Source organism: Cataglyphis hispanica, chromosome 17 (genome assembly GCF_021464435.1).
Source record: "Cataglyphis hispanica isolate Lineage 1 chromosome 17, ULB_Chis1_1.0, whole genome shotgun sequence".
Classification (NCBI taxonomy): domain Eukaryota; kingdom Metazoa; phylum Arthropoda; class Insecta; order Hymenoptera; family Formicidae; genus Cataglyphis; species Cataglyphis hispanica.
Window position 1 is genome coordinate 2,980,890 of NC_065970.1, and position 26,014 is coordinate 3,006,903.

At 38.6% G+C, this 26,014-nt stretch overlaps 1 protein-coding gene across 6 annotated transcripts in view; it reads right to left on the reverse strand.

Annotated features, from left to right (window-relative positions):
• Positions 1-6,511: 6,511 nt before the first annotated feature.
• The window catches only part of LOC126855841 (longitudinals lacking protein, isoforms H/M/V-like), a 69,540-nt gene continuing 50,037 nt past the window's right edge, over positions 6,512-26,014 (reverse strand). For all 6 annotated transcript variants that reach the window (XM_050603852.1, XM_050603851.1, XM_050603849.1 and 3 more), the window contains one exon: positions 6,512-9,271. In XM_050603852.1, coding sequence (XP_050459809.1) covers positions 8,186-9,271 — 1,086 coding nt within the window. In that variant the 3' untranslated portion in view covers positions 6,512-8,185. The remainder of the gene's footprint in view (positions 9,272-26,014) is intronic.

Genomic DNA, 26,014 nt, shown 5'->3' on the forward strand with positions numbered 1-26,014 from the left:
TAAATCATTCATATCGTTAGGACAATTGGAACATTGATATTTTCCAGAGTTTTCCTAGGTAAGAGAGACACTCTCCTGTGAAGAGTTCGCGAAAGTACGCAATGGAGGATTTTCTGGCGTGAATTGGATCACTCCCTAACTGGAGGTCTCTATCGATCAAACATTAACGGCGAGAGACCTTCTTATAGCTTCCTATCTAAATACACTTAGCATATATCCTCGGAACATATAGATAAACCATTAAAAACATTGTATACGTTCCTATCTACTTATATACAATATATAGATATAATGTTTGTATATCGTAACCATATTAATATAATATTAATTACATATATATATATATATATATATATATATATATATATATATACCGATTAGAGTAAATAATTAATCCTTATGCGTATATCACATCTGATCGTTCAGTCAGTATAGGAAGACCCTCGCCTCGCCATCGACACACGCAAAAACCCGTTTAATATACGTGCCCTATAATGTGTCTCCTTTCCCTTTAACGCTTCATTTCTCTCTAAGGATTCAGAAATTTGTCGCCTCGCTACACAATCTCTTTTCCATTCTCACTTTCTCTCTCCCCTCATCATGTCCTTTTTTTTTTCTCGCTCTTCCAACATGTTAAACTAGTATCCCATAAGTAGCTACTATCTAAACAGACATTTAAGTTTTGGTAAAAACCTGAAATCGCCATCGAATATCAATATAATACACTTATTATGTACTTATAGTATAAATATAGGAACATTCATTAAATATATTTTCATATATATATATATATAATATTATCGCGTCATATATATATATATTTATGTATTAATTTATCTATATATATTTTATATAGAATCTGCATATATACAAATATATATGTGCGTATATATACATATTTGTATATATTTATATATAATATTTGGTGTTGTAGCTATATAACTTTAAACGTGGTTTGAAATGCCCAATATATTCCATAACGCCTGAACCATGGTTAGTCCATCATTTTCGGGGGAAAGTCGACGATTGAGATCAAGGATATTTTTTTTTTTTCAAACGAGCCAAAGACAAACCAAAGGAAAAGGATGAATCAATAGATAGACCAGATATCGATTATTTTTTTTACATTCTTTCCGCGACTGCTACTTTTCCAAGAACACGTCACGTCGCATCGGGTCGAACTTTCGCAATGCTCGACACACGCTTTCTTGATACTATATATATAGGCCATAAAAGAGACGGATTTTAATGGATCGCGGTGCCTGTGTGTATATAAATACGTATTCGTAAATATATGTATATTTAAGTATCACTCCTTAATTAAATTATACAAAATATCGCTTGTGTGTGATAATATCGGGCGTCCCCGATTGTTCGACCCCGCGACGTTTTCCACGATCGAGGAATTCGATGATTTCGCGGCCCAAACTTTTTCAAAACCTCGAATTTATTATCTTATACCACAATTTTCCTCATTTTTATGAAAATTAAATTTTGAAGAGGCCTATTGAAAGAGTCGTGCTGACAATGAGTGAAAACGAAGATTATATCCCTGAAATTTAATATCATCTACATTTCAATTTTCTATATCGAACTAGATAGATATATCGATAGCTGCAAAGTGCAATCCTCAATTTATATGATCGACGAATGTAAAGGATAATCGCGGAAAACAAAAGCTCGCCAGCCTGCGCTTTGTATGATAACGAAATTGCGCTAATCTAATTTATCCCACGGATTTTTCAGAAATGCATTGAAGGCCGAATCAGAAAATTGTAATACGCGATCGAGCCGCAAGATTTGAAACTTCCGCATACATCACGTTGCAATTGCGATACCGTAATTGGCATTACTATCACTGGATGCTCTAAAATATGGGATGTTCAGTCAATCCTCGAAATATCAATCGTAATATTAAGAATTTTATGTTTAATTTTAAAAATGTCGCCAGTAAATAAATTAATAAACAAGTGTTTATACGACCAAACTGGCAATTTATTGTTTGATTATTATATCACGACGTTTCGACCATATGGTTTTGGTCCTTATCAAGTGAAAGTTATAATTAAAAAGTAGAAAGAGAAAAATCGAAATGTCAAACTGACATTGTGTCAACCACTATGTTTGGAATACTGAGATCAACTGTATATAATGATCAAACAATAAATTGCCAGTTTGGTCGTATAAACACTCGTTTATTAAGAATTTTATCTTAAATTCTTTTTTAGATTAAAATTATGAAATTATTATACTCACTAAGAAATATAATTATATAATTTTTTATATTTTAAACAGAGAGAGAGAGAGAGAGGGAAGAGAAAAAAAATAAATGTATATAATATACAGGGTAGGCTCAAACGTTTCGATCAGACTGAGATTTTATAGGAAACTTTTTATTCAGAATTAAATTTCCTATAAAATCTCAGTCTGGCCAGAACGTTCAGGCTCACCCTGTATAATCACAGTGGCCATAAAATTTTCAACCATAAATCGATTCCAAAAAAATCTGTAATCAACATATATTTAATGATTTTAGAATACTCCGTGAAATGCGTACAAAGCGGCTCTTTTTTACTTTTGTTAATGGACGAGCAGTGGAGAAAGGATTTGATATTTCCAGGATTAACTCGCGGAACTCGAGGCATGCATCCCGTAGATATTCGTACGCTCTTGATATCGCGGTGCTGATATCGCCAGTTTGAAAGTAGCGAGCCGTAGTGATGCGAGTGAAAAACTATCCGCGATCGTCTCGCACACGCCTGGGGCGCGGTGATAAATATATTATTCCCGCCGCACACATATTCGGTAGATAGGTAGCTTGCTACACGTTTTACGTGGAGTTCGATTGAAAGACGACTGGCTATCACGCGAGCTAACGTGCGACGCGAAGAGTCGCGCACACGCCGCCGCGCGCGTCGCGATTAATTGATTCCCGGAATTCCATGTAAGTTGGAGCGAGACTGTAAACGAGTCCACGCGAGACTCGATATCCGCCATATATATGTATATCCTTCATGTCGATTTCATCGATCTTCGGCGTGTTCTCCATCGGTTCTAGCTCGCAATGTCATACATATGTATGACATTTGTCGGTAGAATTAATAAAGATAGCGGCAAAGTCATGTAATTTTATATAATCGATTATTTCAGATATTTATAAGTATCGTTCTTAATTCCTTTAATAATTTGATAATTTGCAAATTAATTAAAAATCAAAAAATCTACTATAATTATATTAATTTTTCCAAAAAATTTTTTTTTTTTTTATTTACTATCGATAATAATACCCTCCATATATTACTCTGAAAATATCTTTGATATAACTGATTTAATGTTGAAATTTACAACGTGATGGATTAAATAATCAATATACCTCGTGATAAATGGCATTGTTGTAGTACAGAACACCATTGCGGTGCATTAAACTATCTCAAAGCGATTCGCAGCTAAAAATAAATACGGCAGCATCGCGTGAATTGGAGAATTTTTCGATGATAACGACACGTTGTGGTTTTATCACAAACAGGATTCAAATTATAATCGCGTAGAGAGAAAATATTCTTCCGCGCTCGCATTTATGACTCATATACGATAAAAAAAAGATTTAATCGGCTTTATCACATACAATTACAGCTCAGTCCCGGATTTCAATTAATTGTGAGAAAAGTGACTAGTAATCTCTAGTGCAACATTATAATTAGCCTGTATTACTACTAAATGACTGGCACACATTACTAAAATATCACATTGTATAATCGTTACTTTAAGGTACCTTCGTATTTACGCGATCACGTGTCCTTAAAAGAATATATACGTTCTTCGTCCCCCGATGTTTATCAAGAACGATTGGGAAGATTCGCGGCGGTTCTGTATCAACTGTCCCGAGAATACGCGCTTCCGTGTCAGTTAATTCAACAAAGTGACGTTTAGCCGATCCGAAGAGAGTCGTACTATCGTCTCTACAAAATACAATTAATAACGGTAACTAGAAGTAACAACGCATTCCGTTGTAACGTTCCGTTGTAAACGAGATTAAATTGTCCGCGTACTATTACTATTTAGCGTTATTACGCTCGAACGCAAACAACACTACGTCCGGCGGTGCTTCCGGTGGTGGTTTAATTCGGGACGTACTTTCATTCATTTCCCATCTTCCATTACAAAACGGACAACCGAATTCGGAAAGCGGCAAACGTTTCCGAAATTGCATTCTGCGTTGTAGGATACGACTGCGTTTTCTCGCCTCGCTCTACTTTGGTACAGAATAATTGGTTTGGCACTGTCGCTATCGTCCTGGAATAGTCTGTCGCGATACAAGTCCTAAGCAACGGAAATTACACGATCCTCTGCGATGGAATCGCAAATTCTTGATTTTTTCCGATTTAAGATCGTATCGCGAAAATACCGAAAATCTAAGAGTCATCTCAAAGATTGCAAAATTCATGAATCTTTAAATCTGATTCTCGAAAAATTGAGAATCAAACCTCATCCTAGAGTATTAAAAATAAATAAAATAATATTTAATATACGAAAAAATAATATCCCAATAATGCTTAGTCTTTCACAATGCTATGATAAAATTTTAATATTATTAAAATTAAATTATTGTAAATATATTTTTGTCAAACTCTATATGAATTGTGCGCACCGGTTGGTACTAAAAAAAATTATGATTAATATTTCAGAGTTAAATTAATTTAATGGTACAATAATATATTTTGTCGTTTCGAAAGATGTCGATAAAATTCGAACTTTAGAATTCATAAATGTCCGACTTACGACGAAGCGATTTATAGCGATATATATTTATATGCCTCGGTTATTCCACGGCGAATCCGACTTGGACAATGGAAATGGAACGCTAGTGGGCGGATGTTGGGCAATTGGACTAACGATCGGGGCGTCAGGCGTCATGGAACTGTTTTCTTTAATCTTCTAATCCACGCTCCTCGAGCTCGAACATGCGAGGACCACACATATATGTGTCCGGCTTATTAGAGCGGACGAGAGTATGTATGTGTATATATATATATATATATATATATATATATATATATATATATTTATATATATGTATATGGTGAATCGACCCAAGAAGGTGGGAAATTAAAACGATGCGAATGCGAGCGAATTGTGTCTCGCCGCAAATTCTCGTTGACATCTTCGTTGGACACGTTTTTTCTCTTAATAAAATCTCGACGGACAATAGTCGCACCACCGACTACGGACGAGAATATATATATCGACATATTATTTAATCGTTAAATTACATCCTTATTAAGAGACGGTATAATAATACGGTAATTATGGACTAAATTGGCCTATCGCAGCACCGGGCCGGTCTTGGAGGGAAATTGAATTTTCGCCCGACGGAATGGGTTCTCCTCTCTCTCTCTCTCTCTGTCTCTCTTTCATTCTCACTCTCTCTATTTATTTTTCTCTCTTTTTTTTTCGCTAAACAGTTCCTTCTTTTGGCACGGTAGATATTAGCTGGCAATGTAGAGCTTACTCTTCTCTCCTCGCCATGTTTCGTCTTCACGTTTTTCGTCTCTCGAGCTACCGGCCGGCCGGCATCTGGCGATCAACCCTATTCGTTAGATAGCACCTTCGTTATTCAACTTCGTTTCGCGTATCTTGGAGAGTGCGCGAGAGTACACAGAGTAGCAAGTACACTATATAGGTATATCACTTAAGGGCTAAGTAAGTGTTCTGACCAAAGTAGAGGGATTCGGCCTCGTAAATGATCCTTCGAGTTTGCTCAAGTTTCTCTAAGAAACCGCTCCCATCGTTTCTCTCTTTCTTCCTTATCCATCTCGCAACGAGATCGCGCAATCGGACTTGATTTATGAAGTGATCGAAAGTTAAAGCTACTTACGAGACCGATCCCGAGAGAATGAGCCGGCCACTCTCGTTCTGCGCTCGCGCATAACTGGACAGCGTGTCGTTTTTATTGTATATGTATGTACGTATATATCGCGTATATACACATATATCAATATATAGGAGAGAGTGGATAGCGACTGTAAGTGGAGAGGACTTTTGAAAGGACCGAATATATAGACCGTGCAACAAGACGCTACTTCGCGGCTTCCGACGACAAACCTAAATCTGCGCTGTGGTGTCTCTGTGGCGCGGGAGAAACGAAAAGATATATAGATATTATATATTATTGCTATCCGCATCATCAAGGAAAGGATTATTCATTCGTTCATTCGAGAATTCAAAGGCACCGGCAACGCTTTCCGGGAGGCTTTCTCGCCCTCCCGATCGGTGCCAACGTCGAACACGTCGTTTTACACGGATGATGAATATACCATCGCGGGAATAGCTGCTCGATGAATAATTTAATTCTCTACAGATTGATGGAATTTCAATACAAAATGTATCCCATTCTTATTTATATGATATAAAAGAAAGTTATTTTTATTTTTATTTTCAGAAAGATTCTATTCATTTCTCGAAATCAATGATGAGTATATAATATAAATGTTAATAGCTTGAATAAATAGCATTTGTTTTTCGGAAAAAGATATTTCGTTGAAGAAATATTGAGACTTACATCTCCCGATATTGCATGTCGACATTTTAAACCTCCAATCCTTTCCGCGATATGATTCGATCGGGTTTTATTCCGTACGCGATAAAAAGTAGATTAATAAAATAGGCCAGAAACTTCCAAGCTTTTAAAAAGTTCATCACGAAAAGTCGTTTGCGTGCCTCACCTTGCCTCTGACAACATAATCAAAGATGTCTGGAGTAGGTATTGCGGTACTTTAATAACTCGTCTCGGTTTCCATAGACACGAACGTGCCGTGCACGCGTGTACGCCAATTGTCGAAAGTATATTTCTCGCGGTGAAAGAGTGTTGCTCGAGGAGAGTCCTGGAGGTTTTAACCCACTCTTCTTAGCAACTTGAGAAAATTAATCTCAGAGAGAAAAGGTGAGCTAAGAATATTTAATTAAAGAGAGAAATCTAATTAAGAGAATTCTAAAATAAAAATTCAATTCAATATTTTCTTTTCTCGATTCCTTTGAAATTAATCTGACCGAGTTTCTCGGGAGAAAAGTGTGAATTAATTATTAGCCGAATCTCTCAACTAATTATACGGAATCGAATATCATCCGTGTAAAAGTGAAAAATGTCCGTCGATGTGTTCGCGTTTGCACGGAGCTGCAGCGTAGAGAGAAATTATCGTTATCGCACACGCGGCATTATCATCGCGAATTATATTACATATCGAGTACACACCGAGTATATCGAGGTTAAGCTATTACATTACAAATATATCACTTTGTCGATGGAGAGCACGAAGACGAAAAAGACAACAAAAGGAAGCCTTTGACCGTCGGCTTTCGCCCGCCGCGTCGTTGCGTTCTTTGGTTTTTTCTTTTTCTTCTTTTGGTTTCTCATATTTCCTTATCACAAGTTAGTCTCACTGTCGTGTATTCCAAGAAATCATCGTCGGACGTACTGCTGATGGGAGATCGCGCGATTGAGCGCCGATCGTGTTTTACACTCTGTTTCTATTCTCTCCGTAATTGACGCGTCTTGTTGTGGCTAAGATGGATGGGACCGTGTTTCTTTCGCTCTCATTTGCCTCTATTTCCTCTCAGTAAGAAGTCCCTTAATGATCTTATCCGACGCTACTCTTCGCGAGCGAAATCATTTTTGCTCGGCGACAGTTAGCAGCCGTTCGTGATCCTCGCGGACTGAGACTCGAGGGATAATCTCGCAATGGCGAACAATCAAATACTCGAAGATTTCAATTTTAATGTGCGTTATCGAAGCGTCTTGAGAAGCGTCTCTGTTGCTTGAATAACACCAAAAAGATTATTGCCGCTACCACTTTGCGATAGCTTTCACTAATCGGAGAAGTAAACGCGACCAGAGTGAGTTTCTATCCTTCAAATATCATCATTAGAGAAAATTTATTACAGTTGAGCGCGTAAATTGACTAGATGTGCTTATTACCCGCCTCTCGGTATATCATGCAATTGAGCGCGCGGTAAATGTCATTCAATTTCGTTTACATTCTTCGTTTCAATTACGTAATATTATCTTCGCGTGAAATTTTTTTTTTTATAGTATTAACCCTCGAGAGTCGCCCCGGAGAGAAAGAGGAACATTGCTCGCTGCTCGGCTTCGAGGACACCGAGTTGGCTAGTAAGCCGAGCTGCGATCGCGTTAGCGCTGATGGATGTGCGTGGTGAGGTGCTTGGAGAGATAGTCGGCCCGGGCGAAGCATTTGCCGCACATCTCGCAGTGATACGGCCGTTCGCCGGTGTGGATGCGCAGGTGCCTCGTAAGGTCGCTCTTGCCGCCGAAGGCACGGCCGCAGAACAGGCAGACGAACGGCCGTTCGCCGGTGTGCTTGCGCACGTGTAGCTTGAGATTCTCCTTCGACCTGACGCACTTGCCGCAGAACGGGCAGGCGAAGCGGCGCTCGCGCCGATCGGCCTCGCGAGTTCCGCTACGAGCGAGGCTGATCATCGCCTCGCTGCGCTCGTGCGACCGATCGTCATCGACGGCATTGTCGTCGACGTCGCCGACCTCGCTGCTGGTACCGCCACCGCCACCACCACCACCACCGCCGATACCTCCCCCGCCGATCCTAACAGCCGCGGTTGTCTCCGTTATCTGTACCTCCACCGCATCGCCGGGATTCTCCTGGACGCTCGCGGTCTCCGAGACGCTCGTCTCGTCACCGCGAACGCTTTCGGAGAACACGCCGCGTATCTCCTCGACGTCGCCTGGATTCGTGGTGTCGCTGCCGGTCTCCACCTGGGACGGCTCGCCGGTGCTAGATACCTGATCGCTACGCTCGGCCGGCGCCGAGACCACCACGACGGAGGTGCTCTGCGACTCGGGCGCGCGCTGCAGCCGCTCGAGAGCGTGATTGAGACGGTGCTTCTTAAAGGATTTGAGATACCTGAACTGCATGCCGCAGACGTCGCAGGTGAACAGCTTGTCGGCCGGTAGCCGCGCGCGATGATTCTGCTCGCGGTGCTTGACGTAGGCGGATCGGTAGCGATAACGCTGGCCGCACTGCTCGCACGTGAAGGGCTTGTCGTCGCTGGTCTGGCCGGCGTGCTGGAGCAACGCGTGACGCTCCAGCAGCCACGGCGACGGGAACGTCGCCAGGCAGACGCCGCAGCGACGCGCCAATCCAGCCAGGCCGGTGAAGCTGCTGAGGATGCTGCCGCTGCCACCGCTCGTCCGCTCCACCAGAGCACCCCATCCGCCCGCTTCCAGGCCGAGGGCGAGCGAGACCTGAAACAGGGGAGATCAATTACGATCGTACGATGTGACGATACTGATTGCCGTCCTGATGCTCCAGGAATGCCCATAATCGAATGTTTATTAGATGTCTCGTGTTTATATTTTTGGAATCTTGAGATTTTATTTTGTTGGAATAATTTTTATAAGCACTTTATTATTAGCACTTATTATTTTAAGATTAATTCCCTAATTAATAAACAATAATCACAATAATATAAAGAGATGAATTCCGCGAATTATTCAAATAAAAAATATTTAAGTTACGCTCGAGATAATTCCAATAATTCGGGAGATCCCGAATTTCGAGAAATCATCCATATTTGATTTTATTGAAAAGGATATTTGTTCCGATTTTTCGAAAAACGTCTCTTCGAATACATCTCGATGGTGCGCCGCAGCAGGTATCTCGGGAATTGTTTCACGCTCGAATAGAAGATTATGAACTATGCACTTACCCTTTGTAGCGCCCGGACGCAGCTTGTGATAGCGATAAACAATTCCTACGGCATAATGTCGTTCTGGGTTTCACGCGAGATTGGATACACGGGCCGGGAATTGCCAGTTACGTATAAAGATAGGCGTGACGTATTGTTAACACAAACAGTTTGCAGCTTTTTATTTCACAAATTGTTAATTTACAACTATGATATGCATTCGTTCGTCTAAGAACCGAAACAAATCAGTTTTTATTCTTTTTTTACTTTTTTTTTTTCACTTTTTTTACGCCAAGCCAAATCATTTGTGGCTATTCCGCAATGATTCCGGAATGTTCAGAACGCGTTATATCGATGTTGGTTGGAGTTTTACGGACAAGAGCGGGCTCTCTCCCTCCTTCCTTAACTTCTCTCCGAGATATCGAATTTTGCCGATTTTGTCGAAATTGTCCGATTCTCGATACAGCTGAAATGTATACGTGTGTACACAAACGTTCGCGCGTATATTAGTATATATAAACCTTCTCTGTATTAAATCGAGACTCAGTCAGCTCATAAATTCAGGACGCATTCGCACACGGTTGCGATCGATCGAATCAATTGCGATCTCAGAGCTTTGCTTCACAATTTCATTGTATTAAATAATCCCGGATTAAAAAAAAAAAATTTTAACTAGACCACCCAACACAACCATCTAAAACGCAGCGCAGATCGAAACGTATCGGATGGACGGATATGCTCTCAGATTATTATTCGTTCAGTTGTCTTTCTATCAGTCGCATCCATCTTACACGTCTCGCTGTTCCAGTGAATGCTTGTACATCGCGAGTTGGATATGACGATACGCTCGATTACAATGAACTGATGTTCTTTGACAATATATATTTCCCTTTCATTTCCACTCACGAGTCGTTCGCGATGACAACAAACACACGAGATTAGAGTCTGTTTACATTTTTTTTTTTTTTTTATGTATAATATTTTTATGTCGGGGAATAGAGTACATTGAAAGAAATACTTCAAGATATACTTTTTAAAATAACAGCTTGTATCCTTTTTTTATTTGTCGCAAAAGAGAGGGTGATTAACGCAAAAAATTTTCGTGATAATTAAAATTGTATTAAGTTCTAATTAAAGTGAATCTTATAAATTACTCATTTACACATCACGTTTTGACTCTGAATTCTTCGTTTGTATCCAAAGGCAACAATTTAAATGATACAGTAACGATTGTGAAATTATTCTGTTGAAAAGCTCGCGATGTGGACAGACTCTGACTCTGATTGTTCTCAATTAAGTAGCAAGTTAAGACACGAGTCGCTCTGATATCGCGAACGGCCGGTGAAAATAAATCAGGATATCCAAAAATGAGACCATATCGGTTAGCTGGTCTGTCGGTCGGCGGTTTCTTTTTTTTATTTCACCGCAGCGAAGATCGCGCTTCGATAACTCACATACGTGTCCTATCGCAGACCATAATATCTAAGATCAGCAAGGTCGCACTCGGGAGTTCCGAGTATCACGCGATATCATACACATACATGGTGTTTGAAAAGTAAAGAAGCGAAAAGTGCCAAATGAAATTTGGCGTGACGGATAATTGAAGAGAATCGTATGCGAGTTTTTGATGTAAATAATTTTTTTTTTTTTTTTTACTGAGAAAGGAAAAATTAGAATTTTATTTTATTCCTTACGTGTATAAAAATAATTTAATATTTTTAATTAATGTAATGATGTAAGCAATAAAAAGAATTTAATTTGCAATTTGCTGAAATTGCACATCTATTTTATTTCCTTTCTTATTGCATTTCCAAATATATAATTAAAATGATTTTAAAGTATAATCACGAATATAATCTACATTTATATAAAGTGAAAAAATTTGCTAATCCAATTCAGAATCAAATTGCAAATAATCGCATAGTTAACGAACAGCGCGTCATGTAGTTTCTAGATGTCTTATACAATCACATTCTTATTTTAAAAGTATCATTCCCTACTCGCTTTTTCTCTTTTCAAGCTCCGAGATCTTTTATCTTTATGAATCATAATTTTTCGTTATAGAGAGCGACCCAGAGAATCTAGAAACAAACGGTCGAGGCATTAACGTTCGATTTTTCTTCATGAAAAAAAAAAAAGATTTTCAATTAAGTTAAAGATTTTCAAGCGTATAAAAGCGAGAATTATTGACGATATTGATTACGTATATAAGCATTGAGATTTTCGAGTTTTCTACTTCTATTTCGAGCTATGTAAAAAATAAACGCTAGTTATATTGCTCTTAATTCTTTTCCCGCGACGACTCTCGAAGTATCGAACGCTTAAGCGTTACCGAATGCGTCGCGAGGAGATTGTAACGGCACCATTGGCGTTTGCGTTCCGTTTATATCTCTCCTCCTACCTATATCCGCTCTCGCAAAGACCGATAATCGAATTACTAATGCCGCGAGATAGTTTCAAGAGCCCCGGTCGCAAACAAACATTTTCTCACCATTGTCCAAATTTCGCGTCTCTCGTTCGTTTCAAGAACAACTTCCACTTGTTTTTTTCTTTTTCTTTTCTTTTTTTTTTAAACGACAAACTATGCGGGTACACCGTACACATTTCTCCCTGTCTTTTAAATTCCTCTTTTTTTTTCTATCTCACACACGCACACACACACGCTCGTCTTTCTCTCTCTCTCTCTCTCTCTCTCTCTCGCTCTTCTTTCCCTTCAATATTCGATAATCAAGCGAATGGGCGTGGGTGCGCTTGGTGTCGAGATGTGCTAAGGTGGAATGGCATGTGGGGGGCATCGGTTCTTTAAAAATCGGATTACATCGTGTTGTTACGCTTTAACAGCATGTTATTAAATCGTGGAAAAGCAAAATCTAAAGATCTGGTTGGCACAAAACGAAACGAGTAGTTGGTTGCCGCGGTACCGGCCGCGTCGCGTCGTGTAAACGGACGGACGGACGGCGGGGACGCCGCAACGAGTCGTCACAAGTATGAAAAATATTCCGGTAACACCGTTTAAAAAAGTTATTGCATCTGGGTAACACCTATGTTGTATAGGTAAGTTTCTCTCTCTGTGTATCGTATATTATACAAATATTGTTGTAAGTCGGTAGTACAAACGTTACTGTAGAAAACATAACAATTCGTATGTCTCTCGTATCGTTATACGGGAAAGCTTAGTTAAGTGTTATACAATCTGTTAGTACTATATGCGAGATTTCCATCTACAGGGTGACTCCGAAAATATTGAACACTGCGTTGTCTCCGCGTGTGTGTTTTTCCTCCGTGTATATACGCTCTCTCTCTCTCTCTCTCTCTCTCTCTCTCTCTCTCTCTCTCTCTCTCTATTGTGTTCTACATTCTCTGTCTCAGTTGATTACTGGAGACTTCAAAAAAGAAATGTGTATATAAAACTCGATCGTGCTGCAATCGAGCCTCAACAGACGGACATTTATTTTCGTCAGCGTTTCGAAAATGATATTTAATTGTAAAATCGGAAGAAAGTTTGTATTCACATTGTAAGTGATGCCATTGCAAATTACATATTACGATATGAGAGTGTTTAGGAGAATTTATTAATTTAATAGATTATAATAATAATTTAACCTCCTCAGGGACGAATTTAACAAAGCCGGAAAAATTATTTTATTTTTTTTTTTCAATTTATATTTATTCAAAATAAATTTATAATTATCAAAAAAAAAAAAAAAGGAAAAAAAAAAATTGAAAAATAATATACACACATATGTGATCCTTGTGTGTTAAGATTAATTATTCGTGAAAGGATTTTATAAAATTAGACGTACATATATACCTGAAGAGATTAAAGAATTAAGCTCTTTTCCTTGCGCTTTTTCGTTTGCGACGCGCATTTTTTTCGTAAACCATTAAAATGCGCGCCAAGTATATACGCTCGCGAAAGAAACGGACGCGGAAATGGTGGAAATGTGCATTCGTGGATCGACGAACGATGTGCTTACTAAGTATCGCGGTTATACAATGTTGCTTCGCAGGACAATGACAGAAACGTAAGTGTCTTGGGCGCGAAATGTGCAACGAGTGCACAATATGATCGACGTCCGACAATGCTGAAAATTCTCAGTACTCTTAGCTTTCATTATATATTCTTTTAGCGCAGATATTTCGTCGACAACCGTCGACGTCTTAAAATTCTCTGTGCGAAAGACTCGCGTGTGATTCTCTATGTAAAAAATAACTTCAGAAAAAAAAACATATTCTTCGAATATTATTTTCGTCTTATGTTAAATCTATTTCTGTTAAGTCTAAATTATTTCTATATTTTTATTATACGCTTCGCGTGTAAAGAATATTACTTTTACGCGGAGATTTAGCGTTTCGTATATTTATATTTCGCATATTTTGTGCCCCATCACGATTTCGTAATCTTTTCCCATACAAGATCGGACACGTGGTCCTTGACTATCTCCGAGATACCAAATTGTTTTGCGAATACTCTTGGGCACGAACGTGCGAGATGAAAAATATTACGCGTGCAGGCAAGATAGTAACATACACCTTGGTAACACGCGCGTATATATACGTACGCACACACGAGATGCGATAAATCGGTATTCATCAAACGCGGTTATCGAGCGCGTCGGCGAGCTGCACGCCCCGTAAGATATGACGTGTCGGGCGTACAATTTTTTTCTACGCTTCTTTTTTTACATGTACACAGTGTACTTTGAAAAGCTCGGACAGAGAGGGAGAAAGAGCGGGTCGACAAGGCTGAGCGTCGAGATGCCGGGAGGGGTGGATGGGAAGGGAAAAACGCGGGGGTAGCGACAGAGAGCTAGAAAGAAAGAAAGATAAAAAGAGATGAGAGAGAGAGAGAGAGGCCGTGATCCTGCGCGTCGACCTTATTGGCGGAATTCCCGCGGAAGAGATCCCATTAATAACGGAGCGACAAGCAGGCACGTACCCGCGGCCCGTCGCGTGGACGCGCGGGGGCAGAAGAAAGGGGAGGGGGAGAGGGAGAGTGGAGAGAGCGAGGGGGATGCGCGTGCTTCACGAGTCGCGGTATACACATCATTCTGCATCTCACCCCACGCGTTGTGCATACACGCCGCGTCTCTGTCTCTATCTCGTTGATGTGGGACGCACGTGCACGCGGATGTGAACCCGACGACGAGGACGACGACGACGACGACGACGACGACGACGACGACGACGACGACGACGCGAGCGAACGCGAGCCGCCTGTTCCTCGCAATTACGAAAGAAAAATTGCGAGGTTCGTAAAAAAAAAGCAAAAAAAAAAAGTAACAAAAAATACTATCGCAAGATGATCGAATTAATCGATGTAATTTTACGTTCATATTCAATTCGAGATAGTGTATTAACAAATTTATATTGAAAAAAAATTAATGGTAGCATTAAATCAATGTCGTAACTTTTTTTTTAACGTACTTTTATAAACTATCAGGAAATATGTTTTCAAGGTTTAACTTCTTTTTTTTCAGCAGCTTAAATTGTCCATTATAATATGGTCAACAATATTGATAATGCTTAAAGTGCTGGAAGTAGCTTTGATCGTACCAATTTTGTACGCAATATATTTTTTAATTCCCTCTTGTTTCGTTTTAACAGCAAATGATATTCGAGATTCAATAATTTCCTTATTCGTCGATTTAAATCATCGTGTGATTATCATGCAATCAATATTACATTCGAAATACTGACAGAATCATTAATATATTAATCGTATAATAGGCGTTTGAAACGAGCGATAAACCAACTTTTCTGTTTAATCCCAAAAATCCAGAAAACGTAGGTCTAGTCAAGATATAATTATTTTTTATATGGACAACTAAGCGCTTTTATATAAAAAGAGTTCTCCTCCATAAGTTTCATAATCTATTCGCAACTTCAAAATACAATTTAATATACAAATTCTAATTTGGTTTTTATTTTTCTATTTGAAAAATTAATTCTCAGCATATCACGTTAACATAAAATCATTTCAATTTCAATAAAAAGTATATATGTATTCTATGAAAATATAATCATCCCGTACTAGCCTATCGACCAATTATTTCCTAGCGGCGTAGATTTTTTTTTTTTTTTATTCGCGTCCTCGTATGACACGCTCACCGCGGGCATCCGAAAATCGGAATTAAACCGCTTGTAGGAACAACGCGGGAACGTGTCACCGGGTGACCCGATCCGCAAACTCGCGAAACGCGCACCCCGCGCGATGCCTCGAACTGGGCTAGTAGTGACAGCCGGCGCTCGCGATAGGAGTCAGACACGGCTCGGCGCGGCTCGGTAGTAGTAGTCGATCGTATAATCGTCGATGTGTGCGCGGAGGCAGTAGGCGTAGGCTTGACGTGCTCAGTCCGGGAGCTAGCACATCTGCGCGATCGGCGACATGTACATACACACACACACACACACACACACACACACACACACACACATATTCATTCGCACACGCACGCGTGTATATATACGTATGTGCGGCGTGTTGGTAATCGCACGCGTAGGCGTACCTACCTACCCTACGCTCGAAATCGCGCAGGTAGGCGTGACTTGGGGCGGCGCCAGGTGAAAACAACCCCTGACCTATGTTTTCTTCCCTCTCTCGTTTACCCATTTTTGTTCTCCCCCTCTCTCTCTCTCTCTCTCTCTTCTTATCTTGCCTTCTCTCACGCTCTCGGCAACACACGTGTCTCCGAATTTATGTATATACCGATTTTCCCTGTCCACCCCCTGTCGTCGGTGTGCGTGTACCCTCGGCCAACTCGCGAGAGATCGAACCACTGTAACCGTTGGTGATACTCCAGAGGCATCCCCCTTTCCAACCCCCCTTTACGTCCTCTTTTTGCCTTTTTCTTTCTCTTTTATTCCCTATCGTTCTCGAGAATATGTGCGCACGTGCGTGTGCAGACGTATACTGCGGAGGGTATCTCTCTCTCCTATACACTTTTTTACCACGTCTCTCTCTCTCTCTCTCTCTCTCCCTTCCCTATGCATCCTCGACGCGATTAAGAGATGCACTTTGACACGCGTGTACATCCCGTCAAGTTTTCACCAATTTTGCGACACTCTGCTCGGTGCATCGTGCAAATTTCTTCGACAATTTTCCATTGTAATGATTTTTCTATCACATGCACATTTCTCAAGCCCACCGATCCACGAATGCTTCAATCACAGATTGTCATTTCACACTGTAATTTCACAATTTGAAGTGAAGAAATAACGGAATACGAAGATATTAGGTCAGAATGAAAGAGGGATTATTATTTTTATTTTTTTTCTATAAAGTTCTTTTTTAAATAAAAATTTAAAAATTTGTACTTTTTAAAAAGGTTTGAACAACTTTTATATATATATATATATTTAAACAAGAAATATCCTGATAATTGAAAAATGAAAAAAATTATTTTTTGTTATTAAAGATTATATCAAAATTAGGTGTAAAATTTTATTTTTAATCTTATTCGCGAAAAATGTGTTAAATTTTTTGTACCAACCTAATATTTTCGTTGTCGTTCTTTCGCGCGCACATGTTTGTTTGTGTTTCATAAATATTACATTGATATGAATGCATTTTTCAATGTCCCTTTCGAGTTTAGTCAGTCCGCGAGGATCGATTACATTCTTTCATTAAGATATCGCGTCTTCAGAAAAAAATATAATTACTAAAATTTTGTGGAGGAATATAAAATTAACGTCATTGAAATGATCTATTTCGATCCAGTACTACTTCGACGGGAAAATTATAGCGGAGTAAACGGTTCAAAAATTTTGTCCAAATTTCTCACGTTTGCAAGGTGTTTTCTGTTCTCATCACGACCGGAAGAACGGCATGTTTAATATTTCAGCGGTAATTTGTGTCTTTTATCGAATTTTTAACCGGATAAAAAGTAATAAAATTTGACTTTGCTGATTATAATGTCAGTTAACGTGGCTGTGTGGTTGTCAAGCAAAATAAAATGATTTAGGCGAAAAATTGATTCAAAATCTCGATGAACAACAATTATCGAATATTTGCAATTTCGCTTGCTTGTAAATGTGGTTGTAAATTTCAGTACGCGTTCCGCGTTATTCCAGTGTGAGTGATGTTTGCGAGGATTATACGTGTAAGTGAATTTTCATCGAAAACGCGATTGTTTTACCCAGGACGACGATATAGTCGGGGGATAAAAATGGCGAAAAAGCAATGCTGCCTAATGCTAGCTCATGGATATGCGATGCGACCTTCGAAAATTGTACAAAACATGGATCACAGTAAAATAAGAGAGCACTCGTGCCCAATGTACAAACAATAAAGTATATATATACATATATATATATATTTATATATATGTATATAATATATGTATATATAATCCTACCTAAGAAACTTTATCAACATGTTCTCATCGCGCTCTAAGTTCTTTTTTTTCAGCCTAATTTTTATCATAATGTCAATAATTATGATTAGGTGTCCCCGTAGTAATAATGCCTATGCATCTTTACATAATAAACTTTGTCTTAATCGCTAAATATTCATTGCCTATAGTTAATTTCAGTTTAGATTAATTCCTATTCACATATTTGTCTCTATATGCTGGTGTATACAATAACTATATATTTGTATCACTAGTCATATTCAATATATATATATATATATATATATATATATATATATATGTTTTTTGTTGTATATGTGTGTATAATATATAGTAGAATATATAATATTTTTTCTATATGTGTGTTTTATATATTTACAGAGTGTGGTTGCGGAGTGTTTTAATCTATTTCACTTTCTCTCACTCACTCGCTCGCTCTCTATTTTTCTCGTATTTTGTCCGATCTTTATATTATATACACATTCGTCCTTTTTCCTTTTTATAATATATATATATATATATATGTATTTATTTATCGTATATTATGTACTAAACTATTAAAATACTAGTATAAATATCTCTTGACATATATATATATATATATATATATATATATATATATATATATATTCATTTATTCATTTATTTATTTATATATGTATAGTGTAGAGAGAGAAAGAGAGAGAGAGAGTGTGATCGGAGACGCGGAAACGAATGGATGTCAGTTGAAAACGATATACATAGCATCGATTACACGCGTTTCGACGTCTCCGCGTGGTTGTCTCTCCTCTCCTTCTCCCCTTCGCCTCTTTTTACATTTATTGCTATCGGATTCATTGCGTAGTAAGTTCTCCTGTGTATACGTGTGGGTGTGTGTGATATATTCATTTTCATTGTATTCGCCTACGTTCCTTTTTTTTTCCTTTTCCTCTTACTCGCTCACGGCGCTACGGCGGTTTTATAGAAGAGAAGATGTTAGAGCGAAGCTAGCGAATCGTCGAAATTAGCCGCTCGCGCGCGACGCGATCGCATCATCATTTCACGCTTCTCTGACAAAAGTGCGCGACAGTTTTGAGTTTGCTTATAGGTAATTCATCGCGATGATCAATTAGAGGGTAAGGATCCTACAAGAACGAGGGAACGCGTGAAGCACCGAACGATCCGCGGTATGCCTTTTGTGCGATCAAGCGTGTAAGCTTGGAAATTTGTGAGAGAGAGGCTCTTAGAGGCTTAAAATTATATATCAGTCCGAATAAAACGATACCCCCACGCTCCCTCTACAAATCTCCTTGTGCGGAATATCATTTTTATTCTCAAATTTCGAAATTTCTCGCGTGTAACTTTTCTCTCCCTATAATATCCGCGCGAGAGATCGAATATATTTATTATCGCATTTACAATTACTCGATCGGATCGAATTTCTTAAAAAGCTTTAAATAACAACTTCTCACTAATTAACAGCGAATCTTCATCTTTCGTATCTAATAAAATTTAAATTTGCGATCCCGAAACACCAATAGAGTAGATCGTGCAGATAAATCGCGACAGTCTTTCTTATACGCGACGCCGGCAACATGTAAGAAGTACACCCCCTTTTCCCCAATTCAGTCTCCTAGTAGTTAGAATCTAAAATATATATCGAGCGCATTTTTTTTTTTTATATTAAATCTAGAATTAAAATGTGCCAATTTTTGTCTCTCGATCGCTACATCGCATCTATCTTGTCGTTCGATCACTCGATCTTCTCTTCCATGAGCAACTACTGCGACAAGCTATTTGCTCATCGATCTCTTCTCTCTCAATTACGTTAATCTTAAATATTTATTACTATTGTTCTGTCTCGCGCACTTCTCTCCCCATTTTAACAATAATAATTATCGGCTCGGGTCAAAGGTTGAGGGCGTCTTTTTTTTTTTTCAATCTTAGGATTACATTCCTAAGTCTGTATCGAAGCATTTTTAATTCTACGATTTTATCCCTGTATATTCGCCAATTATAATATATCTTCAAGAGTATAATTTTTATTTTTCTTAAAATTGATCGCAATTAGCGAAAATTTCTTAGGGAGATTACTCGATAATCAGATCGACATAATTAGACGGATAAACATTGAGCGAAATTAAAGCGGCAACTCTCGCCGGGAATAGTTTGTAAATTTGCACTTAGATGTACAAATTTATTACAGTGTTTCATCGATATAACCGATAAAGAGCTCCGGGCGCCGCGTTTGCCTTTCGCATTGGATACTCGAACATCCGGCTAGCGAGATTAATCGATAATTTCAATTTTACGCGTTAAGCATAAGCTCTCATCCCCTGACCTGGTTTCAGGTTCGTGCAGACTGCCCGCTTGTCATCGCCGTGTGAGTGCATTCGCGTAACAATACAGTCGTTCGAAACATATAAAGGAAGGCATCAACGAGTATGAGCGCCTCTATACTGACACGCAATTTCTTCTATATGTACAGGAGCGTCTCTATATAATGTCTGCCTAAAAACACGCGCTGATGGGAGATCGTTTGTCGAACTTTTACGACCCCCTCCCAACCCCTCGGCCGGGGAGGAGGAGGGGGAGGATGGTGCGCGCGACCGCGAAAAGATCGAATAAAAAATATGAGAATTCGAAATCGCGAATCGGCGAATGCGTTAACGTCTATTCCTGAGATTCAACGAATAAAGGAGTCTCGTTCTCCGCGAGATCCGGTGTCGCGCGGCGTCTCGTGCGATGTCGCGATTCGAGACATTTATCTTCTTTCCCCTCCGCCCAATCCAATGAGTGGATGGATCGAAAGAACGAACGAATTTCGCTTTAGAGAGCCGCGTCGTCAGATCCGCGGATCGGAACGTCTTTTCTTTTCTTTTTTTTTTCCTCGCGCGCGCGAAATTCACGCGTATTATTACGATAGCCTACGATCGAGTTTTGGTGGATGGTTCACCGTCGTTGATGCACCTTGATATGAAGTAGAAACTGATATGCGAATGTTTTCGTTCACGCACACTGTAAATCCATCACACTTGTGATACGCACGTGCACATAGCTGTCGCGAAGGGACAGCACGAACCTTTTGCACATTGGTGAATTCGCTTGGCTCAGTCGTTGTCTCCAATGCTTTTTACCGATGATATCTTTTCTTCAATTCGGTCACGGATCAACATTTGCGAAAATGCATGAGAAATTGAAAAATCAATAATAATAATAATAATAATAATATGAAAAATAATAATAATATAAATCGCCGATTAGTATCGAAAATGATTCGGAAATATACAAGATTATGTTCGATTTTTATTTCGATATTTTTGATTTGGATTAATCGTACGTAACGTAGGTAATGCGTATTGGAGACCCACCGGCTTACGCGCTGTCCTACAGAACAGAACACGTACGCACGCACACATACGTTGCGCTGACGTGCCTGCCAATAATATGCGTGTGTATAGTAAGGCTATCTCGCCTACGTGTAAGTCGTACAAGTCTACACATACTGTTCGCCTATGCCTTGCGATAAAATACTATACATAGGTATATGCTTATGTCATTTATTGTGTGTGCTTCCTCTCCCATTCTCAACTCGTTAATTGTTAATGTCTACTTATATTACAATCGATCGAGATGCGCCGGTGGCTTTATCGATATCGATTTATATTTTCTTTTTTTTTTTATTTTATGATAATAAAAAAAAAAAACGCGATCGAATTCTAGTTTCAAATAAATTTTTTCGTCCATTGTCCATCTTTCCGTCGATTCTCTATCAATTCTATCGTATAGTTACCTGCCTGCATGACAATTCGTCCCTCGTCAATACGATCATGGACACATCGTGTGTGAGAAATAATACATATTATATATATATATATATATATATATATATATATATACACTTCCGCAATATATATAGAAACTCGATAACGCGCGTCGAAGAACTTGTACGCCGATGGTGGAAAGTTTTCGGATGTCCCTCGCCACGTTTCGATATTGCGCCACATTTTGCGACCTGCGTGAAAAACGTTTAATTCGCCGATGGATATTACGCATGTAATATTATGCCCGCGATGTATGCGAATTCCCGGCATGAGCCGCATTTCAGCTGGAATTAATAATCGCCGATGCGTAACAGGGATGCTCAATCGAAACGTTTTTCCAAGCTATTGAAAAGCAGAGGAACTTAATAAAATAACGATTACACATTGTAATATAATTAGCGGTGATTGAAGGAGAAGAAAGAAAGAGCGAGATAGAGAGAGAGAGAGGGAGAGAGAATAGCACTGAATATACTTATCGATAAGAATGGATAAAATTACGCACGAACACAAAAAGGGATAGGTGTGTCGATGGCTAAAAGGTTTCGCACGAGGAAAATAAAATAAAAAATATTGCGAACGGAAATTTGTATTTGAGAAAATAGGTATCCATATATTTTAATAATATATGCTTAAGTAAACGTAATAGTATATACCGAATAGTTGTTCAATAATAATATTAATAATTAATATAATAATTAATAATAATAGTATTATAATATAATGTATGTATGTTAGAATAACAAAATAAATCCTACGTAAACTTAAGTATACTGCGTATAAGGAGAGATGATGATAAAAATTAATAGTACAATTAAAAGAGAAACAAAGCACCGTCATCACATCGGGGCGGCGTTCGAATTCGGAGCAAATTCGCGTGCCCCTAAGGAACTTTAGTCCGGAAACAATACAGCGACACACGGCTTGGCGTAATAAGTACCTAAAGGATTATTGTACATCTGACATGCTTTTTTTTTTCTCTCTTTTTACCTTTTGCTGCCGGTTATTTCCTTACACGCGCTTCCTTCGCGCCATTCGTACTCGCGCGAAGCGCTCGCGCAACATCTGCGCGAAACCACGCACGCATTCATTCACGCACCCATTCATATACATACGTTGCATTCAATCGGAACGACAATTACCCTAACATCTTATACCCTTTTTTTTTTATTAAAACTGCTTTCCAATTGCGTACGTCGTGTCCGTAAACGATATTTATATATACATGTCTGTGTATATATTATATAAAATTAACGACGAATAAAATATTGTATACGCTCGGAACAACCTCGACAGGATTACTTAACTCTTTGTAACTCTTTTAATACTGTCAACGTGTGTATTCTCTACTAAATGAGAAAAGATAAAAGGAATACATCTCTCGCGCGAGGGAAAATTGATCGAAACTACATCAACGGCTTGTAAAATAGAAACATAGAGCATTTTATTACGGTCTACATTTTCGTGCGTTAGCTGTTGAAATCTTCACACTCGATTATTGCTCGTGCGTTCTCTATCTTTTATTGCTAATCGTATTTAGAACACTATCGCCTCGTCCAATGTTATGCAACGATCTCGCCATCCTCTATAAATATATATTATGCTATCGATGCAAGTAAATATTATGCGTAAGCGATATTATGCTTTTAATGTCGAAATGCACATATATTATTATTGCGGATTTTGTTCTGAATATTTTTGAAGAATTTCACTAAATTATTCATTTAAATTCCATTAAAGCTTATTATATAATATATTATGCACATATATTTCATTTAATTAACCTAAGAATTGAAAAATTGCACGTTTTTCTGAATTCTGACATTTAAATTTTTAAATAATTTTCGAATTCACGTATATAAGTAGGATTAATATACACTATATGTCTGTGTAAATCCTCTACAAAATATAAAAACTATTTACTCTTATCTGTCATATAAGACATATTCCCGGCAGTACACTAAAATTGATATATAATTTTTTTTGTATTCTATTAAATTAAAAATCAAATTGCACGATAAACTTGTTTTTTTTGTTTTTTTTTTTTTTTAAGTGACTTCAACTTTGCCGCAAGATTTTTGAACGATAATGCATCTGACGATTTTTTTTCTTCGTATTAGCGATCATATTTCGATCTCTTGCCTCTATCAGCTTCGCACTCCAAATACGAGTAGCAAGAAAGAGACAGGCGCGAAGAATGATCGAAAAGAAAGTGATGATTGCGATATGATAAGTGAATCGTGTCGCGGAATTCGCACATCCATGTGTCCATGTGTCTATTTTTTATCGCGTCGCGACAAAAAAATTTTCCGCCGACGCCGAAAGAGAGGGCGAGAAAGTGTCCATCTGTCGATATAAACTGCCTTCCCCGCGCAGGAACTCTAACTAGAGGAATTAGTCTATTACTCGATATGTGTGTATGTATTGCATCATGACACCTGGCAAGAGAATGAATAGCGCTTCGTATTTACAAACGCCTCTCTACGTCGCACCGCGCCACTCTACTCAAGACACACGAGTACGCGCAAGAGTGTAACAGAATGGAGTACATAAGATATACCTTAATCAGCCCGAGGAATTTGAAAATTGTGTGACATCCGTTCGCACTTTGTTTACTTGCATCATTCTTTTTTTTTGCCACATTTTTATTACAACTCTGTGTAATAATAAAAAACGTACGCAATGATAAAAAAAACCTCATGTTTCTCTATTTTGGTAAGAGTGTTTTTTTATATAAATAAATATTGAAATTCGTTATATTATGTAAAATATTTCTACATTTAAATAACCAAATTGAAGCTAAATTAACACGCTTGTGATTCGATGAGAGATTTCGAATAGAAGCGGTGTTTTTTTCGAGCACGTAAGATACGATTATTTCATATATACTCCATCCTGTTACGTTCGCACGTCCGTGATTCTATCAGCAGACTTTTCGCCAAACATACTGACGCGCGGGATTAGCGCGAGAAACTTAAGAGAGAATTATTCTATATTTATCAACGAAAAAAAAAATCTCACAACGCACGCGGACGGAAGTGGGTACCGGCTGAAACGCAATCGATCGAGCTCCACGGATTACTCCAAGAAATATTACGCTCAAGACTGGCCTGCATCAGGTTTTCGGATATCTTGACAAAACTCTTCTTGCCGTAGTTTCGCTTTACGCGGCGCATTATAGTAACGTGTTATGACGACATTACGTCTTCACGTTTTCTAGTATAAGTACAAACTATATCTAGGCTATGTACAATTGAATTAGAATGGGTTTTTAGGAACTTTAGAGAACAAAAACTTACACACAAAAGTGTTACTACGAAACTAAGCTATGACCCTTGGACGACGGCGAGAATGGGGGATCGAAAGGGTGCATTTTTTTTTTCTCCAAAAATTGAATCTAAGAATTATCTCTAATTGTCCTCTAATTTCCAGCTCACCGATGATAATAAATAAGTAAAAATAAATTAAAAGCAATCCCTAAAACAGGCGACAGGAGCTTCGTACGATCTTAAACGATCTCTTCAGTATTTTTGGCTAAAGTCGCTCTTAAACGGAACGAAAGCCTAAAAGTGCGTGTGTATGTGTGTACGCAACGAATACTTGCGGAAAATATACATACAAATTCTCCCTATGTATATAATACAGTTCGACGTACAATAATATACGAGACACGTGCTGTTTCTCGCGAGGATCCGCGGCGAGGAGATCGAGAAGGAATCGCAATAGGAAGGAGGCGCAGGTGAGCGAGCGAGAAGGATGATAGGTGTTAAAATGTAAATGTTTTGTCGTCGCAAAAATAATTAACTCAATTAATGCAAGACAGATGTACCAGTGACGATTGTACTGTTAAGAAAATATCGTTACATAATTAAATATCTTTGCTAAATAAAAATATGATTTCGTCATCTAATCATTTATATAGGATATTGTACACAAAATAATATTTGTGATCGTGAAACACGGGGTGTCATAAAATTTCACGGAGTGGTAAGAAGATTTCTTTTGCAATAGGAGACATAGCCGCTAAATGTCAAATCTCGCTCTCCTTCTCTCTCTTTTCTCTCTCTCTCTCTCTCTGTCTCTCTTTCTCCGTCCTGCGCGTACACGAGCCGTTGAATAACTTAAAACCTACTTTAATTGGAACTT